At 25.7% G+C, this 20955-nt stretch overlaps 1 protein-coding gene across 2 annotated transcripts in view; it reads right to left on the reverse strand.

Moving 5' to 3' along the window:
- The window catches only part of LOC114119220 (protein O-mannosyl-transferase Tmtc3), a 50901-nt gene extending 31228 nt beyond the window's left edge, over nt 1-19673 (reverse strand). Inside the window, exons 1-4 of one of the 2 annotated variants that reach the window (XM_027980720.2) lie at nt 19319-19673; nt 12176-12379; nt 11875-12011; nt 4086-4170 (exon numbers count right to left, since the gene is read on the reverse strand). In XM_027980720.2, coding sequence (XP_027836521.2) covers nt 4086-4170; nt 11875-12011; nt 12176-12361 — 408 coding nt within the window. In that variant the 5' untranslated portion in view covers nt 12362-12379; nt 19319-19673. Of the gene's footprint in view, nt 1-4085; nt 4171-11874; nt 12012-12175; nt 12380-19101; nt 19274-19318 lie in introns of those variants that run through there. The other variant, XM_050199409.1, reaches the window with a different exon arrangement.
- Nucleotides 19674-20955: the final 1282 nt, after the last annotated feature.

Consider the following 20955-nt stretch of genomic DNA (forward strand, 5'->3'; position numbering starts at 1 on the left):
ATCCTTTCTCATCTCATAATCAGAAGAACAAAGCAGAATTATAATCTTCTAAAATTTAATAACATGTCTGTAATTGTTATGCTAAACTACTAGCTGACCTATTTAATAGGGTTGCTTTTTATAATATCATGATTTTACTAAGCATAGTACAAACACGAAATTATTGTTTAGGATTGTTTTAATTTAAAAATTTAACATAACTTAAGTATTTTATGGTTGATTCAAAGTTGATGTAATAGTTGGAAATATTTAAGTTTAAATATAAACGGGATATGAATATAAAAAAGTATGACATTCTTTTTCTGTCTCTAAAATAACGTTTGTGTAAATGAAACTTAGAAACATAAAATTCTTAATATTTCAAAGTTTTTTTTATACTTTATCATATTTAATTTCAAAAGGTGAAAATATTTGTATAACAATATATTATTTGTAAAAAGCAACCATACATTTTGTAAATAAATAATAAATATGACATAGAGGTTATGCAATTAAAAATAGTACTCATTGCTTGGAATAAATATAATATTTGAGAATAATTATTAGAAACAATAAATATGTTTTTGTACATAAATCTCAATAATTTCTTTTTTATGCTTGATATTTTATTCAAATAGTAAATACTATAATATTTTAAATCAAAATTATTTAATACTATATCGTAAATTAAGTAATTAACTAACTAAATTATTCAATTTACTTAATTTGGAGATCAATCAAAGAAATTGGAAATGTTACTAGAAGCAAAAAAACAAAAAAATGACGATAATAATATGGTAACACTATTTGATTGTTATGTAAATGTCAAATATTATCGTTTTACGAATAGGAAGTCTCAACGGGTATTACAGACTCAGATTTAATTGACCCACTCGCCAGGGGACATTTCACTGCCAGATATTAATTTAGAATTACCCCGTTGGTACGTTACAATAATACACATTGAAATAAAATATATATTTCTCTCTCTCACTCTCTCGCTTACCGATTTTACGTTTTACGGTAATATAATTAAAATTTATTTCGCTTAGGAGTATAGATATGCAATAACAGTGAAAGCAAATCGGTAGACTAAACCACACCTATTGTCAGATGCCCCTGATGATTTATAGCATGTGTGTTTTACCCAGTCAAATGCATGCCAAGGCCTTGAAAACAAACATAAATAAATGTACAAAAGGTTCATTGAGTCTTTGACTTTACCTTTGTAATGTCAATCATATATATTTGAAAATCCTTAAAAAATTCAAAAATATCGATTTATGTTTGTATTTTTCATTTCCAGAATAGGTAAACAATGATAAGTGACACGCGGTAACAAAACACCCAAAAATACTTAAGTTATTGTAAATTTGATTTGATTATGTACAAAGCAAATACATGTAATAAAGATACTCATCGTCAATTATACATGCATATATATATATATAATATAAATATATAGAAGTAATAGAAAAAAACGAACACATAATTTTCTAAAAGCGACAATGAAGTTTTTCTTTTAAATATTCAAATAACTGAGAATTTGGCACAGATAAAGACTTATAAAAACCTCTATTTTCTGTGTTTATTTAATTATACTATAAATGGGTCACAGGATTTTTTCTGCATGTCCTTGAAAAGAATCCCTGAGGACTTCTGAACAAACGACATTTCATTCGGCATTTATATATTATTCATTAGTCATTCGACGCTTGGGTTGTATTTGTAGAGCACTCGTTTTTCGCAACTAACAACTCAATTACACCTGTGGGGGGTCAGACCAATTAATCTCTTCATCGAGAAGGGTAAAATTCATCTTTTATCTTTACTCAGTTGTTAATTATTTATTTGTTCTCACTTAAATACACTTATATTGTGTTTTCTGCATCTTCATTTTTTCAAGAATACGGATTTGTTAAGTTACCGATTACAGAACTTTGTAGTTTTCAAACTATTTTTCAGCAAAACAGAGTAGAGAGAAAGTTGTGTGCAGAACTTTTTCTCACATAGCAGAATGATAGCGTGTAACTGCAAAACTTTAAGACAGCAAAAAAGTAAAAAAAAAATTAATTACTGTCCATCAATGGTTTGATATTAAACTTTAAATTACTATAAAAGTCTAAAGTTACATATACTAACTGGTCTTAAAATATGTCGCTTTCATATTTAGACGTCAAGCGATATGTAACTGTCAAAAACATTTGTTTTAATTTACTATAATCATAAATTCAATATATATATATATAGGCTACATAAATAATGTAAAGTTAAAATAATCATATAATATTTTAAATATTTAAACGATTTTTTATAAAATTATCACATTGAGTTTATAAGGGAAATTCATGCTGCGCATTAAAGATGGATTTAAATTTAAAACCCATACACATCATCACAAATTATTCTATACTTTATACGTTTATATTGGCATTTTAAAAACCTTAATAATTTTAAATTATATTTTATCAGATTTGAGTTTTTTGTTTAACGAATAAATTGCATGACTGAAGGTAACAAGACTTGCTTAGACGTAAGGTTTGTCAATGATATTGCTACAATGGCAGTGAGCTAATGCAAATTAATTTTATCAAGTTAAATATATATGTATACATTTTATTCTAATGAAGCTTATTTCACGTACATACGTCCATACAAATGAACGTTTACACAATTGTACAAAATTTAAGAGTGAATAATACGTATAATTTATTTGAAAATATTTGCTGTATTATGAATGAACTGCGAACAAAGATAAATTTAATATCGATAATGCGATACATTTAAAACTCATTGTTCAGGAATTTTACAAACATAAATACGAGTATATTGGATTCATCTATCATAGAATAGTGACCGTAAAAATTAGCAAAGAACAGTTTGTCATTAACTGCAATATCAAAAATAGGTACTATATATTGAACGATGAATTGATGTTTGATATTTACGGACCAAGCACGTACACGATTTAGTTGATGGAAATTTTGGTCTACTGTGTTATGGTAACACAAACTCTATAAACTTACGAGATCTTCAAATTCTGTATAGTTCTATTAACATACAGCAAATGAGAGACGGAAGGTTATAGGTCGCCCGATCAATATTATTCTTGGTTTCTCAACTCCTATACTATTATAGGGTGTTATTATGCGAAAGACTAATAAAAATAATATTAAAACAGTATACTCCCTCTTAACGTTTTTTTTTTAAACCGAGACCCTCGACACGCAACTAGTGAAGGCGCAAGCCTATTAATGCTCAAATCGCTTGCAGCGTCTCTACCTAATATACGTTGTATTATGCAAATCAACTCCCTTTAGATGAATGTTTGTTCTATTACGTGGCATTTCATGCAGCCATTTGTAAACAGAAATAACGAAATTCACTAAACATTATTTTATACCTTCAATAATAATATAAAATTAAATTATTGAGTATAATACTATTTCTCTTTTGTTTGAATTAAGAAGTATTTACAAATTCAATTTGTTCAAAATTATTATGACTTTTTTTAAAAATATTTTTAGCTTTAACCATAGACGCTCATTAAATGGTTTCTATATGCTTATCCAAATCAAGAAATCCGGACAATCTACTTAAATATGTTTTTTTTTATTGACAGATATGAATAATAAACCGTTTAATACATATTATAGTATCTATATTTAGTATTTAATATAACTCATAATTTTTATTCAAATCAAGTTATTATTTATTTAATAAAAATACGAGTATAATAATAAATTGTTTTTGAGAACAAAATAAAATATAAAAAAATGATGAGTAAAAATAAAATGTATTTTATTAATAACACATTATAAAACATATGTTACATTTATGTATTCAAAAATAAATGCACGGTGATCCAAGTTGTACATATATGTCGTATATGCATATCATATTCAATTTAATTAGACAACATTTTATATTACATTTTTTTTTATACGTGTCATGAAGACGTAGTTTATGAAAATGTCATGGTATTCAATGATTAAATTTCTTTTAGGTTTTATTCATTATAAAAATATTTACGGTGTTAATACCCCAAAATAAACACGCGATTTTATATAGCTTATAATAAATATAAATAACTGAATAATACTTACGGCCTCTGTATGTATGGGGTGAATAGCAAAAAGCATGGCAGCCATAAAACTAGTGAATTCGGACGCCATTATAGTATGACAGACTCTGTAAAATAAAAAAAAAACCGTACATGAATACATTGTTAAAGTATATTTACTGAACAGGAAATATTTTTTAATGGGGAAAAAATGAGACGTTAGTGGATGGCGGTGAAATAAAATAAAAAACATTATACCCAAAGAGACTACGTATTATATTATCAAATAATAATATAAATTTTCATCTAAAGTAAAACATAATACCTATATGAATATCATACGGATATCTACGAATATGTATCATATGCTTTAAGAAATGTATTATTAAGTTCACAGAAGTATGTGGAGATAAGAATAAATCTTTGGCAGCAGTTATTTATTTTTAAAAGATATATAAAATAAGGAAATATGGTTAAAGTTAAGTTTTAAAAAGAATTAACACCATTTGTCAACTTTGTTTATTTGTATTTAAGTATACAAGAATATTTTGAGTGCGTATTCTTGGAAAAAGTCAATACCTGACAAAAAAAAATTCTAGAACTAAAAATAAATAAAACATAATATTGTAACAATGTATAGGCGAGGTGTGACTTGTTTTATTTATAAGGCTGATTTTCACATCAGTTTGGACATACTGTTAAATCAAACTAACAAAAATAAAATAAAAGTTAACAAAACGTGACATTAAAAAATAAAAAATAAAATAAATAGTATTTAAACAGAAACTAAAATTATTGAAATTTGGAATAAATGTACTATTATAATAATTTGTATGATATAATAAAAATTGATAAGTGTTTCAAGAACAAGATTTTGATTTAAATTCATTTAAATTCATTTATCACTGTGATTTATTATAAAAATAATTACATTAATGGATTTTTTTTTTTTTTTTGAAAACTATAGAAACTAAAGAACGATTTGATAGAGATTCTAATTCTAATATAAACTAAGGCGTTTAATAGTGTTAGTTTCTGAGAAACGGAGAGAGATATATTGGTATATTGGTTTTGTAATTATTTTATATATATTTTTTTTTTATCTAAAATAGGTATTTAAAAGTAATTTTTTTCAAATGCATAAAACTAATAATTATCTATTATTGTTATTCAATTATAAAGTGTCGTTATAAATCGTTGTAAAATTAGTATTCTTTCTTGTTATTGTACATGTGTACCTATACATAAATGTGTTATGCACTATTGTTTAAAGGGCCCAGTACCTTAAATATTAATAAATAAATAAATTATTAATATTATTAGATACTCCTTAACAAGCAATTTTTAGATTCTGAACGGAGTGAAGAATGTATTGATTTTACAATGATGTATGTTTTTTTTTTGTTTTTTTTTTTTTTTTTTGTTTTTTTTTTTTTTTTGTGTCTGTGTACAGCATAACTAGTCGAAATAATGCTCCAATTTCAAACAATGGGGGTGGTTTCCGATGTAAAAGTGAATATCCTTGGTGCATTATAGAGGTAAAAAGTTAACATTTTCCAACAGTTTTCAAAAAAATCGAGAAAAACAAAAAAAAAATGACGGAAAAACGGCAATTTTTACGCAAAACCAGTTTTCGACCAAATCGATTTTTTTTTATGGTTGTAATTCAAAAATAATCACTGAAAATACTTGAAATTTTCACCAATGTTAATGTCAGTGGTATCTGTATATAGTTAAATTTTCAAAAAATTTTGACTTTTTTTGAGTTATTTATATACCACTGAAATTTTCGATTTTTTTGAGAAATTTTTTTTAAAGTGTCGATAAAAAATTTTTGGATGACCAAAAAGTTTTGAAAATTTAATACAAGGTTCCTTATGAGTTGTTTTTATTGTAGCTAAAAAAAATTAAAAATCGTTAGTCACAATTTTTTTTTATAAGAGTTTATAGTTCAAATTTTTACGAAATCTGTCGAAAACGCGAAAATTTGCAAGTAATTTTGAAGTTGAAAAATCATAAAATTTTTTTCTTTTATAACTAAGTTTTGAAAATTTGGTACAAGGTTCTCCATACATTTTTCTTCAAATATCTGTAAAAAAACTCTACCGGATTCAGACAAAAAATTTTTATGAGTGTTTGAAATTTAAATTTTTACAAAACCGCGTTAAATAACGGTTTAGCCTCAAACGATTTTTGATATTTGTTATAATTCAAAAAGTATAAGTCGTAGATACTTGAAAATTTTACCAGTTATTTAGATTGGCATTTTATTTACTTGATTTAATTTTCAAAATATTTTGAGTTTTTTTGAGCTATTTATAGACAACTGAAATTTTCAATTTTTCTGAAAAATTTTTTTGAAGGGTCGATAAAATTTTTTTGGCCCTATCAAAATACTTGAAAATTTTATACAAAGTTCCTCATATATTATTCTTATAGTGATTAAAAAATTATAAGAATACATAGGCACAATTTTTTTTTATTAGCATTTGAAGTTCAAATTTTGACGAAAATTCGTCAAAATTATGAATATTTGCAAATTATTTGAAGTTGAAAAATCATAAAATTTTTTGTGTTTATAACTAAGGATTAAAAATACAACACTAAGTTTTCCATAAGTTTACCTTCAAGTATCTAGAGAAAACTCGAAGCATCATTATAGGAAAAATTTTAAGTGCGTTTGAATTTTAAATTTTAACGAAATAGCGTAACGATAACGATTTATCCTCAAACGATTTTAAATATTTGTTATTATTCAAAAAGTATAAGTCGTAGATACTTGAAAATTTTACCAGTTATTAAGATTCGCGTTTTCTTTACGTGATTTAATTTTCAAAAAATTTTGACTTTTTTTGAGCTACTTATAGACAACTGAAATTTTCAATTTTTCTGAAAATTGTTTTTTTATGTGTCGATAAAATCTTTTTGGCCCTATCAAAATACTTGAAAATTAATACAAAAATCCTCATAAGTTATTATTATAGTGATTAAAAAATTATAAGAATACATAGGCACAATTTTTTTTTATTAGCATTTGAAGTTCAAATTTTGACGAAAATTCGTCAAAATCATGAATATTTGCAAATTATTTTGTAGTTCAAAATTCATAAAATTGTTTGTATAGGTAGCTAAGAGTAGAAAATTTAATACAAGATTTTCCATAAGTTTTGCTTCAAAAAGCTATAGAGAAAATTTTAAGAGTCATTATAGGAAAAATGTTTTGAGCGTTTGAGTTTTAAATTTTTATGAAATCGGAATATTGTTTCAAAATAGAATATATGACAATATTTAATTATAATATATTATAGACTGACAAATCATCTCCGTTCAGAATCGTTTTTCGTATACAATGATACTTATCATTGCATTCAAATTTAATCTACCCTAGTCCGAGGTCTACCCCACCCCCTAATGTACAGCAGAGCGGTACCCACTTGCCGACTTTTTTAAATGTTAAACATTGGTAGGACATTATGCCCATACATGAAAAATAACAATAAATTAAATATATCACAAATTAATTTAAGAAAATCAACTAGTTAAGAACTAAATTGAACACTAAAATTTGTAAAATGAGTATGGGACAACATTTTGTACATAGAATGATTAGTGACTAATTGTTACGGAGTAGAGTAAAAGGGAACATTAAAGAAGAATGGTTTCCGGAGAAATTTTAAGGAATACGAACATTTATGTGGGACAGAAATTTAAAGATCCTTATTTTGATATCGTTAAAATACAATTTATTATAATTAATGCGATTGTAAAAAAGAAAAATCGAAAAAACTAATTTTCTACCAATTTGCTATAGTGCTGTAATGTGCGTAGAATATACCAAATATAATATGTATCACATATGGATTATTTATTATAATATTTATGTGGGGAGGGGGCAAATCGATTAAAACGTGTGTAAAACGCCGTTAACTTTGGACAAAAGAAAGTGAAAATAACCCTTAAACAGACGCAGGAAGGGTGAAAAGGGTGAAAGGGTAATAATTTTCCGGGGCAACCAACATACAATGTAAGCCTGCCTTAATACATAATAACTTCTAATGTGTATAATATGTATGTATATATATTAAAATATAAAGTATATATTATAAAATACCTACCTACTAAAAGTTGTCTGATCATCAGTAATGAATAATGTAAAGTTATAAAAGTTAAGTAAATTATAAATCAACGAAACTATCCTTTTCGAATTAGATTATGACTTATGAGTTATGATATCGCTTAATCATGTTTAAATAAACATAACAAATTTAAAATGGTATTATTACTAAACCAAGTAAGGATTTGATGATTTATTTTTACTAATAATATACATTAAAAGACAAGCTTTGACACATTGCTTTTTTTTTTTTTTTTTTTTTTTTTAATAAGTTGATAACATTAATTGTTTAATTTTAATAATTATTATTTTATTATTTTTCATTGGACAACATAGGTACTAATTGTAAATAAAAAGAGTAAAAGGTATCAAAAGTATGTTAGGATGTAAAATATATATTTCAAAGAAAACTAAACTGTTATGATTTTATTTTTTTTTTACTTTTTTTTAATGTACATAATAATATACTTTTATAAATATAACTTTAATATTGCAACTGCTCAATTTTTTTTCAGTAATTTAATTTAAAAATAAAATGTATATACTACCTACTTATTTGTATTCTATAGATATTAAGAAATAAGGTGATAAAGCAAGCACATTTCTAAGAAATTGCTTATATTTTTAATTTATATGAATGACAAGGAGCAGAAAATAAAAGTGAAGTTAACATTATAAAAACTACCGAGTGTAAAGAAATTTGTCAAAACGATAAAGCGTGTGGATGACAGGGAACAAGTCTACGAATGGCTATAAACCTTGGTAAACAGTTTCTTAATAGGCTTTAATGGTTTGCGTTCCAAATATAAAGTGCACAAAGACTTTAATTATATATATATATATATATATTATATATTATTCGAATTGTTATATGGTCAGACTGAATGTTAGCTTCATAAACATTCTTCTTTTATTACTAGTAATGGATTATTGTTATATTGTTAAAATTGTTATTTAAATTAACACTTTTAATTTACGTCAATGATCACAAAAAATTACTTTTCATAACCACAGGAACAAAGTCAATTTCACAAAATCAAACAATTTGTCTGGATTAAGTCTTGTGTTGTCTTGATTAAATATGAGATTCCAACCTAAAAATTAGTTACTATAAATGTAGTTAACTTAAATATATTTTTCATTTCTATCAATTCAAGGTTTACCTAATTAGTTATTAAGGTTCATTATTTTAATGTATACATCATAACAATATACTTGATACTATTGGTAGCGTGCATTTTATCAATATTTTATTAATTATTCGTAACATATTCTGAGGCATATAGTACATATAAATGCAATTCAAATCTAAGTTTTATTTTTTATTAATATTGTGTAAATCTTCTAAGTATAAGAGAAAATGTACTATATTTAAAATATCAGGTATAAAGTTCTTAATTTTATTGGATTCAATTTAAATTGAGGTAAAAATGTATATGTTGAACAAATATTTATACTTAAGCTGTTAAACTGTAAATTAATTATTATAACTTTTTATCTTAACAATTTTATAATTAAAAATCTCACTTTTGTGTAATTAGAAATTAACATAACTTTTAACATGTATTATTTTAAAGTACTACGTTTATATCTATATACAATATTATTTTAGGGCAGTTGATTATATAATTAAACGATTAAATTTTTTTTTGTTTTGGAATAGAATTTTTATTAAGTACATATTAAATAATATAATTGTTTAATAAAGGTACCTAACATAAATTTAGTCCGTTAAAATATTAATTTTCTATAAATTCAATGCATTGTTTTTACTTGGAAAATTTTTTATTTTTATTATATTTATTTATGTGCACATAAGTATTAAGTTAGAAATTGATGTTAATTATTTTTTTTTATTTTTTATTTATGAACTTATAGTTAGGTTAGCTACCTAAGCCATTCATAATTAAATATAAAGATCCGTTAGTATGGATGGAAAGATGCATAAGTAATAATGATAGGACATGACCCTAATCAAACCTCTAAGCTAAATAATTAACTTAATTTAATTTTACATCAATATAAGTTATCATTTATCAGTAATAATAATTTTTCCATTAAATATAAAAGATTTATTAATACATTTTATAAGATTTATATAAAGATATGATAAATTTATTAGGTTTTTTAGTAACATTTGAGCAGTTAAGATAATTTTATCTTCAATCAAACAAATTTAACCCTCCCCTTCCAACCACACACAACACACATACATAATATTTGTTAGCAATATTTTATAAATATGTTTATACTTAATTAAATAAAAATTTAAACAAAATGTTCATGTTTATGTGGATATGTTAGTTTTTGAAATACATATACATTTTAAGCACTGGAATAGAATAACAAAGATTGTTTTACTAAAGAGGTTTTTTTTTGAAATACCAAGGGACCGAGAAGGTCATTCTCTCAAACTGTTTAATCGAAATATCTGTCTACCCGTCATGCAAACCCAAAAAGGATAAGTAATGGGGTAAAAAACCTAGTTTTATTGAAGAGGTTTTTTTCGTAGCACCAATGATGGTACTACGGTAGTGCTTTTATGCAGAATAATATGTCGTATGCTAATTTCTACTTAAAATAAACGTCATTAAATTTAAAGTTATTAAGTGAATTGATTAAATGATTATAGGACTTCTATATACACATAAAAAAATAAGACATTTAAACAATTCAAATACCTCATAAATCTAATATGATAATCTCAATGATTTTAGAAGTAAAATATACAATAACAAGACTCTAGAAAGAGGCTTTTTTTAGATAGAGTTTAATATTTGTTTTCTATATAAATTCAGATTTACAGTATTTTATGTTTTGAAATTTAAAAATTCTGAAAATTCTAGAAATATTAAAATCAAATAAATATAAATCAACTATTGTAAATTATAATAATATAGATAGTTTATGCCATACTTGTTTTCTACATGATATTAAATAAATTAAATGCTTAAATTTCTTATTTATCTGTTATATTATTATAAAATAAAAATAAAATTACGATTGAGACGTGGGCGAGGCGACGTTTCAATCCATAACTCCTAACTTCTAACTCCTTCCTCCATACCATATTTAGTTACTGTATTTATTACATTTTAAATGAAAAAAAAGTTAACTTCTTAAATACCGAATATAAATAAATTATAACTTACGTAGGTACATAAAATAATAATATTATTTTATTTTGAGTTAGGTTTGCCGAAAAGTATTTTTAAACACATTTAACACGTATTTAATATTTAAATTAAAACTATTGTGTATTATACATATAGATACATTGGTTTAATACAAAATAAATGTATACTTGGATAATTATTAATGTAGAAAAGGATAAATGTAAATTATAAGGAATCTGGAATTCTAAGGTATAGAACCGTTCAAAGTTCTAGGGCCCATAGTGGTTTTTGGAGGTGCAAAGTTTTCATAAAGTTTTGCTTTTCGGATACTGTTGCTGGGATTAATAATTTTATCATGGAAGGAGTATTTTGTACGGGGTCAAATTCTACACATTTTGTAATCTACACAGCTAGACCTCTCAGATTTACGTGTGTGAATACAAAGTTGTAATAGTTAATGAGATTTGTACCACAAAAAAATAATAAAATTATTACAATCCTTTATACTTTGATTACACAAGAAATGTTTTTCCTAAATTTAATTTTACCTAAATTTTGGTTATAACAATTATTATGTTATTGAATACATTATTAAAACTTACCTATAATAGAGAACACTTGTTATGGCATGAAGTAGTATGTTTACAAGGTGATATCCCATAGGTTCCAACTGATGGATCATGTAATTCCATCTAAAGGTTAAAACTGTTAAAGGTCGATATGACTTATGGCTTTGTTCCTGAAAAAAATTGTTAAATACGTAAATACGTCCATATGAAATAAAAATAATGCAACCCTTAGTGTACTTATATGTTTTAAAATCAATAAGAAATTACATACTATTGTTTATTGGTTTGTATTAAAACAGAAATACATATAATTATGCGTTAATTAATTTTTTACCTTATGCATTGGCGTGCCCCAAAAATCGTTGTAAAATATGTTCCATACAGGAGTTTGAGGTTTTAAATCACGGTTGTCTTTAATAGCACTAATATCATCAAAGACAAAGTCGCAATAAAGACTATTGTAATAACATGCCAAGCATGTTAAAAATATTATTGACGATATTGCTACTGATGAGGCCATTGCGCTTCACTTGGTGATCTGCAATTTACAACACGAAAATTAAAAAAAAAAATGAAATTATGATATTATGTACTTTTATGAATGTTATTGTATATTAAAAGTTGACAAACGCAGGTATAACTAAATTGTGATGGGGTTAATATAATTGATTTTATTTTGGTTTACTCAGTAGTTAGTACCTATACATCGCATACATAAACCTAAATTGTAGGTATCATTTTTTGTTAATAGTATAAATTTGGCATGTAAGCATGTTATATTATACTTTCAAAAGCTTGATTTAAATTAATAATGATACTAAATCATTTAGTATTAACTTACTAACATACAAAATATTTTAACAATAAAAATTATATTATATTTTAATTAAGATTTAGAAGTTCTTAATATTTAGCTTGTAGTACTACACCTGTACACTGCTAGTAAAAATTGTATTACCTATAGATTATCCAGTTGAGTATAAATTTAGTTTAATAACAATTATTAGCTACTTATAAAGAGTTAATAGAGTAATTTAAATTGATAGGAAACAAATGTCATCAGCTGTTTGTATTTATAAATTGTATATATTTTTTGATCACATCTATAATTTTGTTTATAAATATAACTGTTATTCAATAAGCATATGTAGATGTTTAGCAAATGTTTTTTAACCCTAAAAATGTACCTATAAATGATGTTTATCTTTTGAAGGTGTCAAATATAGATAGTTAACATTTTAAATAAATATAAAATAAAATAATTTTAATAACCTATTAAAACTGGTATGTATGGCATATTTGGTCAGTGATTTTTTTGCTAGTTATTTTTTAAAAGTACCGAACAAGAGAAAACTTTCGTAAATGTGCATATTTTTAACTTTTCCCTTTTTTTCTACCGGTTTTCACTCAAAGTAGTTGTAACTTACTACTAAATTATTCATTTTAGGTATTATAATATTATAGTCTAATTAATTATTCAAAAATAGCATAAATAAAACATAAAAATAAATTGTTTGTAAGTACCAAGTACCTACTATGATTTATTATAAGTTTGCAAAAAATATAATACCTAATTTAATAATGCAATACTCAACATTCAGTTGTTATTATAGAAAAAAGCAAGTAAGTGGGTACCGTTCTGCTGTACATTAGGTGCTGTGTGGATCACTATTAAATATTATAGCCTATAGGAGTGTTCAATTTGAATCCAATGATAAGTATCATTGCTGTAAACGAAAAACGATTCTAAATGAAGATGATTTGTCAACGCAGGATGTAATTTAGGGAAAAAAGGTGGTTTATATGTTTAAATAGCCTGAATACACCTATATTTAAGTTCTTTTATAATAATTATTGTAAGCTAAACTTACGGGAAATCTTGTATTAAATTTTCAACTCTTAGCTACTCATACAAAAAATTTTATGAATTATACACTTGCAAAATATTTTGCGAGTATTTATAATTTTAATGAAATTTTGTCAATACTTGAACTTCAAATGCTAATAAAAAAAATTGTGCCTATGTATTCTTATAATTTTTTAATCACTATAAGAATAACTTATGAGGAACTTTGTATAAAGTTTTCAAGTATTTTTATTTGGCCAAAAAAAGGTATCGACACATCAAAAAAAAAAAAAAAATTCTCAGAAAAATCGAAAATTTCAATTGTCTATAAATAGCCAAAAAAAAGTCAAAATATTTTGAAAATTAAATTATGTAAAGAAAATGCTAATCTAAATAACTGGTGACATTTTCAAGTATCTACGACTTTGATACGACTTTTACGTTTTTGAATAATAAGCGCTTATAAAAAAAATTATGGCTAACGATTTTTGATTTTTTTTAACTACAATACGAACAAATCATAAGGAACCTTGTATTAAATTTTCAAGTTTTTGGCCATCCAACATTTTTTTATTGACACTTCAAAAAAAAAATTCTCAGACAAATCAAAAATTGTGGTTGTCTATAAATAACTCAAAAAAAAGTCAAAATATTTTGAAAATTTAGTTGTATACAGATAATACTAGTATAAACATTTGGTAAAAATGTCAAGTATTTATAGTGATTAGTTTTTAAGTTACAATCATATAAAAAAATTGTTTTGGTCAAAAACTTGTTTTGCGTAAAAATTCCCGTTTTTCCGTCAATTTTTTTTTCGATTTTTTGGAAAGCTGTTGAAAAATGTTTACTTTTAACTTCTATAATGCACCAAGTATATTCACATGGCCATCGGAAACCACTCCCGAAATTTGAAATTGAAGCATTATTTCAAATAGTTATGTTGTAGACAGACACAAAAAAAAATAAAAATAAAAAAACACACATCATTGTAGAATCAATACATTCATCACCCCGTTCAGAATCTAAAACTATCGAAATATATTTATAATATAATATAATATAATATATATCATAATCCATGCATACTGTAGTAATAATTGAGAATATTTTTATTATGCTATTAATTTTATTATTAATCAGGTTGTTGTGCATTACACATAAAATTAAAATTAAATAAAATGTTCGTTTTATTGGAGAAATATAAATAGATAAATACAATTCAGTTCGTTTATTAAATACAACTTGTAATGAATATTAAATACATGGATAGCCTCGACTATAGTAGTGTCTTCATATCTTTCAGCATCAATACTTGTAAGTAGACAACACTCAGCTTTGTAAAACTATATGCTATTCAAAGTGTTGTTTGAAGACGTCGACTAAAAATGTAGACAATTCTCCAAAACTTTTAAGTTAATAATAACTAAATGTTATTTAATAGAATTTAATTTCGTATTTTAAGAAAAAAACAAGTGCTTGGAAAAAATGGTTTAGGTACATTATATACAACTATCTACATAGCAATTAGTAAAGTTGATAACTACATAAATGAATTTGAGTATAAAGCAAAATATATGTATAAAACATGAAACATAAATAAAAGTCAAAGTATAATGAATGCGTTAAACATTTTTAACATAAAAATATCAAATGATTGAAGTAATAGTTATTGAAAAATCGAATAGTATAATCATTCGAAAATTTACGTACTAATTCATTTATACAACTACCTGCATACGTATCACATCACTTCATCTTTTATATTAAAACTAAATCTGATAACTTTATAATCTCGTTTATAATTATTTTAGAGGAATTATTTTTAAGTTTATCTATTCAATGTTAATTCTTATCACTAGTTATAAAAAAATTACCAACAATTTCTAAAATTAAAATATTAAATAATATATTACCTAGTTAGAGCATTTTGATTCTGATTGAGATTAATATAAAATTTAATATTTTTGTAGTTCCACTATTAATAAAAAAATTAATCAGGACTTCAAAGTAACTAAAAAAATGATATTTAATTAAGCCATCTAAATGTTTAGAAGTAAAATAAACGGTAGTATATATATAAATAAATGTAATAAAAGCATAGGTATATATTTAAATAAAAATATAACAAATAGTGATAAAAAATTATGTCAAAAATGAGCAAAGTTAATTTTTAATTTATTTGTAAATTTAAAACAAAAAATAATAGGTAGTCTTAGTGATTTTTTTTTGTTTGTTTTCTAAATCAAATTTATTTTAAAATATACTATTGGTATCATAATATGATAAAAAAAAATGATAATAGGTATATGATGTACTTAATTAAGTTATTTTTAGTATAAAATTTTATTTTAGAAAATATATTTTTGTTGATAAACCAACTTCAGAAATGGCGGGTTTTATTTTTTATAATAGAACAACTACGATTTCGATTGATTTCAACGCAGCAATGTAAAAAAAGGTCAATAAATTCGAGGCTTTGAAATAGCAAAATTGAGAAAAAACTTCAATAGTCAATGAGTACTTATTTTAAATGATAAATGAATAATAGGTATCACGTGTAATCCAAATTGTACATTCGACTGTATTATCGAATAAAAATATATCAATAAGGTACCTATACTCAATGAAAAACAATTGTATAATATTGTTTATTTGTATTTATTTTTCAATTTTTATTTTTTTTTAGGTACCTATATAACAATGCTTTTTTTTTTTAGATAAATTACAGACATGAACGTAATGAAAAATTATGTCTTAATAAAAACTATAAACTTATTTTGGCACCAAGTTATTTAACCTATGGTAACTTATTACTTAACTAATCCGAAAAATAGTACTTTTTATTAAATTTTATTTCAATATTTAATATTTGTACAAAAAGGAGAATAAGAGAATGAACACATTTAATTAGTTTCAATTTCGTATTTATTAAAATATTATAACTTTAAGAATTATTAATTGAATTACGACTTTTATGTTTTTAGCTGCAAATACAAATTTGTCATTGAACTCTCTCTTTTTAGGTGAAAAATTACGATCGATGATGAAAAAATGTCTGTTTTTAGGATTTTTTTTTTTTTTTTGAATCATTAACACGAACATCAGAGTTCAATTTCAATGATTAAAAATCATTATTGAAGTTATAATACACTGTATTACATTTCAACGTTATCCACAGCGATAATGGGCAGTCCATATTATATTATGTACCTACTAAATAATAAGTCTAATGATAACAATGTTGGTCGTTGTGTCGTACTAGTTGTACAAAACTTGCCGTGAATTAAAAAAAAGAAATTATTTAAATAACATAGATAATAGGTATCTATAACTAGGTAAATAATAAATTGTAAATATTATTTATTAACACAATCGTCGATTAAAACCCTCATCAAGAGTGCATTTTATTCTTCAGTAGATATTCAATCATAGATAACACTTGGTAGAAACTTATGAGGGTGCAATTTTTTAATGTAATTTACACATATGTGGGGGGCTTTCTCTCAACGCCTTAAATTTCTTAATAATATTTTACCACCACTACTGCATAATAAGTAAAAAATAAAGATTTTTATCAAATTAAAATTTTATATAAGTCGTTAAATCGCCATGAACCATAAAATCACTGTATTGTAGTCGGGACCAATACGAGTAAGTAACCTAACCTAACCTAATCTTACCTACTTATTAACCAAAATGCACATTAAAATCAACAAAATTAACCATTTATACCTACCTAATAAAAAAAATAAAATTATTTTAATTAGAAAATTAATAAATATATTAGTATATTATTAGGTATTTATTTTTCAACATGAATAACAACAGTTTATTATACACAAATAGACACCAAAATAAAAAATAATTACGGTTTATTATTGTTATTCTAGCTAGGGTTATTGCAGAAAATTAAAGTTCATACATGGTACTTATCATTTTACAATTATTTTGAAAATAATAGAATAATTATTAAAGTGGTCTATGATTTAACAAGATTATTACCTCGGATTATTACTTAGATTGCATTATATTGTGTTACCTATAAAATAAAATAATTCTGACTATTGTCTGCGAAGTGCGAGTGCAAGTGTACGCTCATACCTCCTCCCAAATGCATCACCGTATCCAATAATTTAAGTTTCAACATGGGTTTAAATCGATTTAACCAAAATTCTTCTATCTAAACATCCTACGTAGATAGGTAACGATAACGTGTAGTTTGTGCAGAACTCCAGAAAGTCGTTTTGCCCGGAAATGTGACTACCAAGTATATTTTTTTTAGTTCGATTTTTTCAATCCAATTTAAATCGTTTCACTTTGAAGAATTGTCCATCACTATTACTACATACCTACAGCAATAATAATATTCTAGATACTTGTTAATGAGTTCAATATTTTACCACTACCCATCGGTATAAAATGGCTAAATTTAGATACATTAAGAAACAATCATTGAATCCTGGTTAGCTTAGAACTTTTATCTAAATTTAGTGAGAAAGTGGATGCACAGAAATTATTAACTAAGATTAATACTGACTCCTTAGAGGCTGGGGGCTAGGACTAATACGTACACTATTCATTCCACGTTTTAGTAAGTAATTATTTAAATAATAAGCCTGTCCAGTGTATAATAAACGTTGAAATTAATCATTATTCCTAAATTGTACCTACATAATATTATTTTGTATATTAACTTTAGAATATAATAACATTATGTTGCGTGTTAAGTGTTTTTAAAATGTATAAAGAGGGAATTGTTCTGTGAATATAATAAATTAAATATTATTAGGAATTTACTTGGAATGGGTAGGTTATACCAAACGACGATTTTGAGAATCGGGCAATTGTTAACTCGGTCCAGATATTTAACAGGTAAAAATAATTCACGAACGAGTATAAACTCAGCTCAAATAAAAAGAAAGCATTCTGATTTTCTTAGATAGGTATAATTATTTAGGTATTACCTTATAATACTATAGAAAACCATTAAGAATTACGCAAAGCTCAGAGGACACGAAGAGACGATTCTCATTATCCTTCAAAAATTATTTGATTAAAATGACAATAATATTGTGACAGTTGAATAATAGCATTAAAACATCGTAACAAAACTGCAATACGAAATTAAACTAATTGTTAAGACTACCTATACTTTAACAACTAATATTGTCCATGATAAGACGTACGTTATTTAATATTCTCATATTAAATTGTAATTTATTTAAAAAAAAAAAATGAGGAACCAAGTGTAAAAATCGACCTTCTTGTAATAGGTATCTACGATTTCCGAGCTGAGTTTACATTAATAAAGATAATCATGGGTCGAGTTCATAAAATTTGCCCCGAGAACCGGACCAAGAAGTTAGATAATCAGTAGGCGGGAACGGATATGTGGTGTGTGTTTTATCACTCACAGTAATATTAAAATTATTATTATCTTATTCGTAGCCACTAGTCAACCAGTTCAATCTTTCTTCGTGACCATTTCCACCGAGAATGAGACTTCGAGTCTGGTTGTCTACGACAGTCGTTACTCGACACGCGCGCGCTGGTCAAATGATGTTATTATGAGTCGCGAAATTATTTTATTATTTAACGAAGCTGCGATAAGATAATTAAAAATGCACCTACCGATCTGTTTTTTAGTATATATTATTATATTGTCGTTTCGTCATCTGTGGTTGTCGTTACACTCACGCGGCGGCGACGACGATAATAATTGTTACGGTCGTTCGTGATCGACAGCGACGACGACATGTCGCTTCGATATAATAATATTGTTGTTGTTATTACCGTACCGACCGAACTACGAAACGAAACAAAGTGACAGTGTTTTTTTAATCGCGTTGACGGCGTTACCGATAGCAAAACGATGTCGTCGGCGTTATCACGGGGACGAGACTGCGGTCGCGGTAACGACGCGCTCCAGCTTGGGACGCATGATTGTACGCGACCCGAATGTGGTGGGGTTCGTGCGAGGACTATTGCCGCCGCCACCGCCGCTGCCCGCGCTGCTGCCTCGCTGGTCGTTGCCTCGGCAAAGCGGCGGCAGCGCCTACCTCGTGAGCGCTGGCGGCGGTGGTCGTATTACGTTATATATGTATTTTTTTCGTTCCGTTTTTGTTGTTTTTTTCAACCCATCGACCGCGCCGTCGCCGCACGACCGAGGCCGACAGTCCCCGAACGTTGCGACCCCGTCGTCGTCGCGGTGTACCGTTTTTACTCGCTTCCCCCACGTCATTCGCTCGACTCGCTCAGGCACGACCATAATAATAATATATTAATATTATGCTCATCGTTCGTTCGTTCGTACCCTCACCCGCCACCGGAGACCTTAATGATAACAACAATGATAGTACTAATGATAATATTATTGTCGTACACGATTTATGACGTAATATTATAATATCTTAACTCTTACGATTATCAAAAAAATAGTTAGCCGTTGTACGAGTCGGCGAAAAATTGCCAACACTCTAAAATACGTCTGTCTCTTAATCCTAGTCCTACTATTATAGGAATTAATTGTCATGAATGAGAGATGATGGCACTTGCACAGTATGCAGTACAAAGTATGAAACCCTCAAAGGTTAGGTGCACGATTGTAAAAATATGAAAGTGAATGCCAAATTATAATTAAAAAATATATCATGCAATTCACTTTTATCAAAGTTACGTTTGTTATCATTCTTATTAATATAAATTATATTGTTAAAAGCTAACAGTCAAAATTATTAGGTGAGTAGGTAATATTTTTATTTTTGAATCAAGTAGCCATATTATATTGATAATAACGATCTAAAACAATTCAGAAAAAAGTCATTTGATAATAAAAATTATAGAAAAAAACTATAATCTGAATGATTGAAGAAAAAAAGAAACAATAATAACGAATTAAAATTTATATAAAATAAATTTAAATAAGAATATTTGTTGAAGACAATTTATTGCAAAATGCACTTTCATAAAAATGCATGCAATATATAATATGTGTATACTGTATACTGTATACCATTAGAAATTCTGTAAAATAATAAATTATTGACCGTACTTAGTTCCTTAATCTTCTTTTATTAGGTATAGAGAGAACAAAGGAAAATTCATAGCTTTGATTATCTATAACTATAACTGATACTATGATATAATATATAATAACTATGACTTATGTATTAAAATGTATTCTTTGTGGTTATGTTTAAGATGAGATCAATTTTGCTATTTTATTATAATATCAATAATGGCCCATGATGTATTATAAAATATTAATA

Source organism: Aphis gossypii, chromosome 2 (assembly GCF_020184175.1).
Source record: "Aphis gossypii isolate Hap1 chromosome 2, ASM2018417v2, whole genome shotgun sequence".
Taxonomy (NCBI): Eukaryota; Metazoa; Arthropoda; class Insecta; order Hemiptera; family Aphididae; genus Aphis; species Aphis gossypii.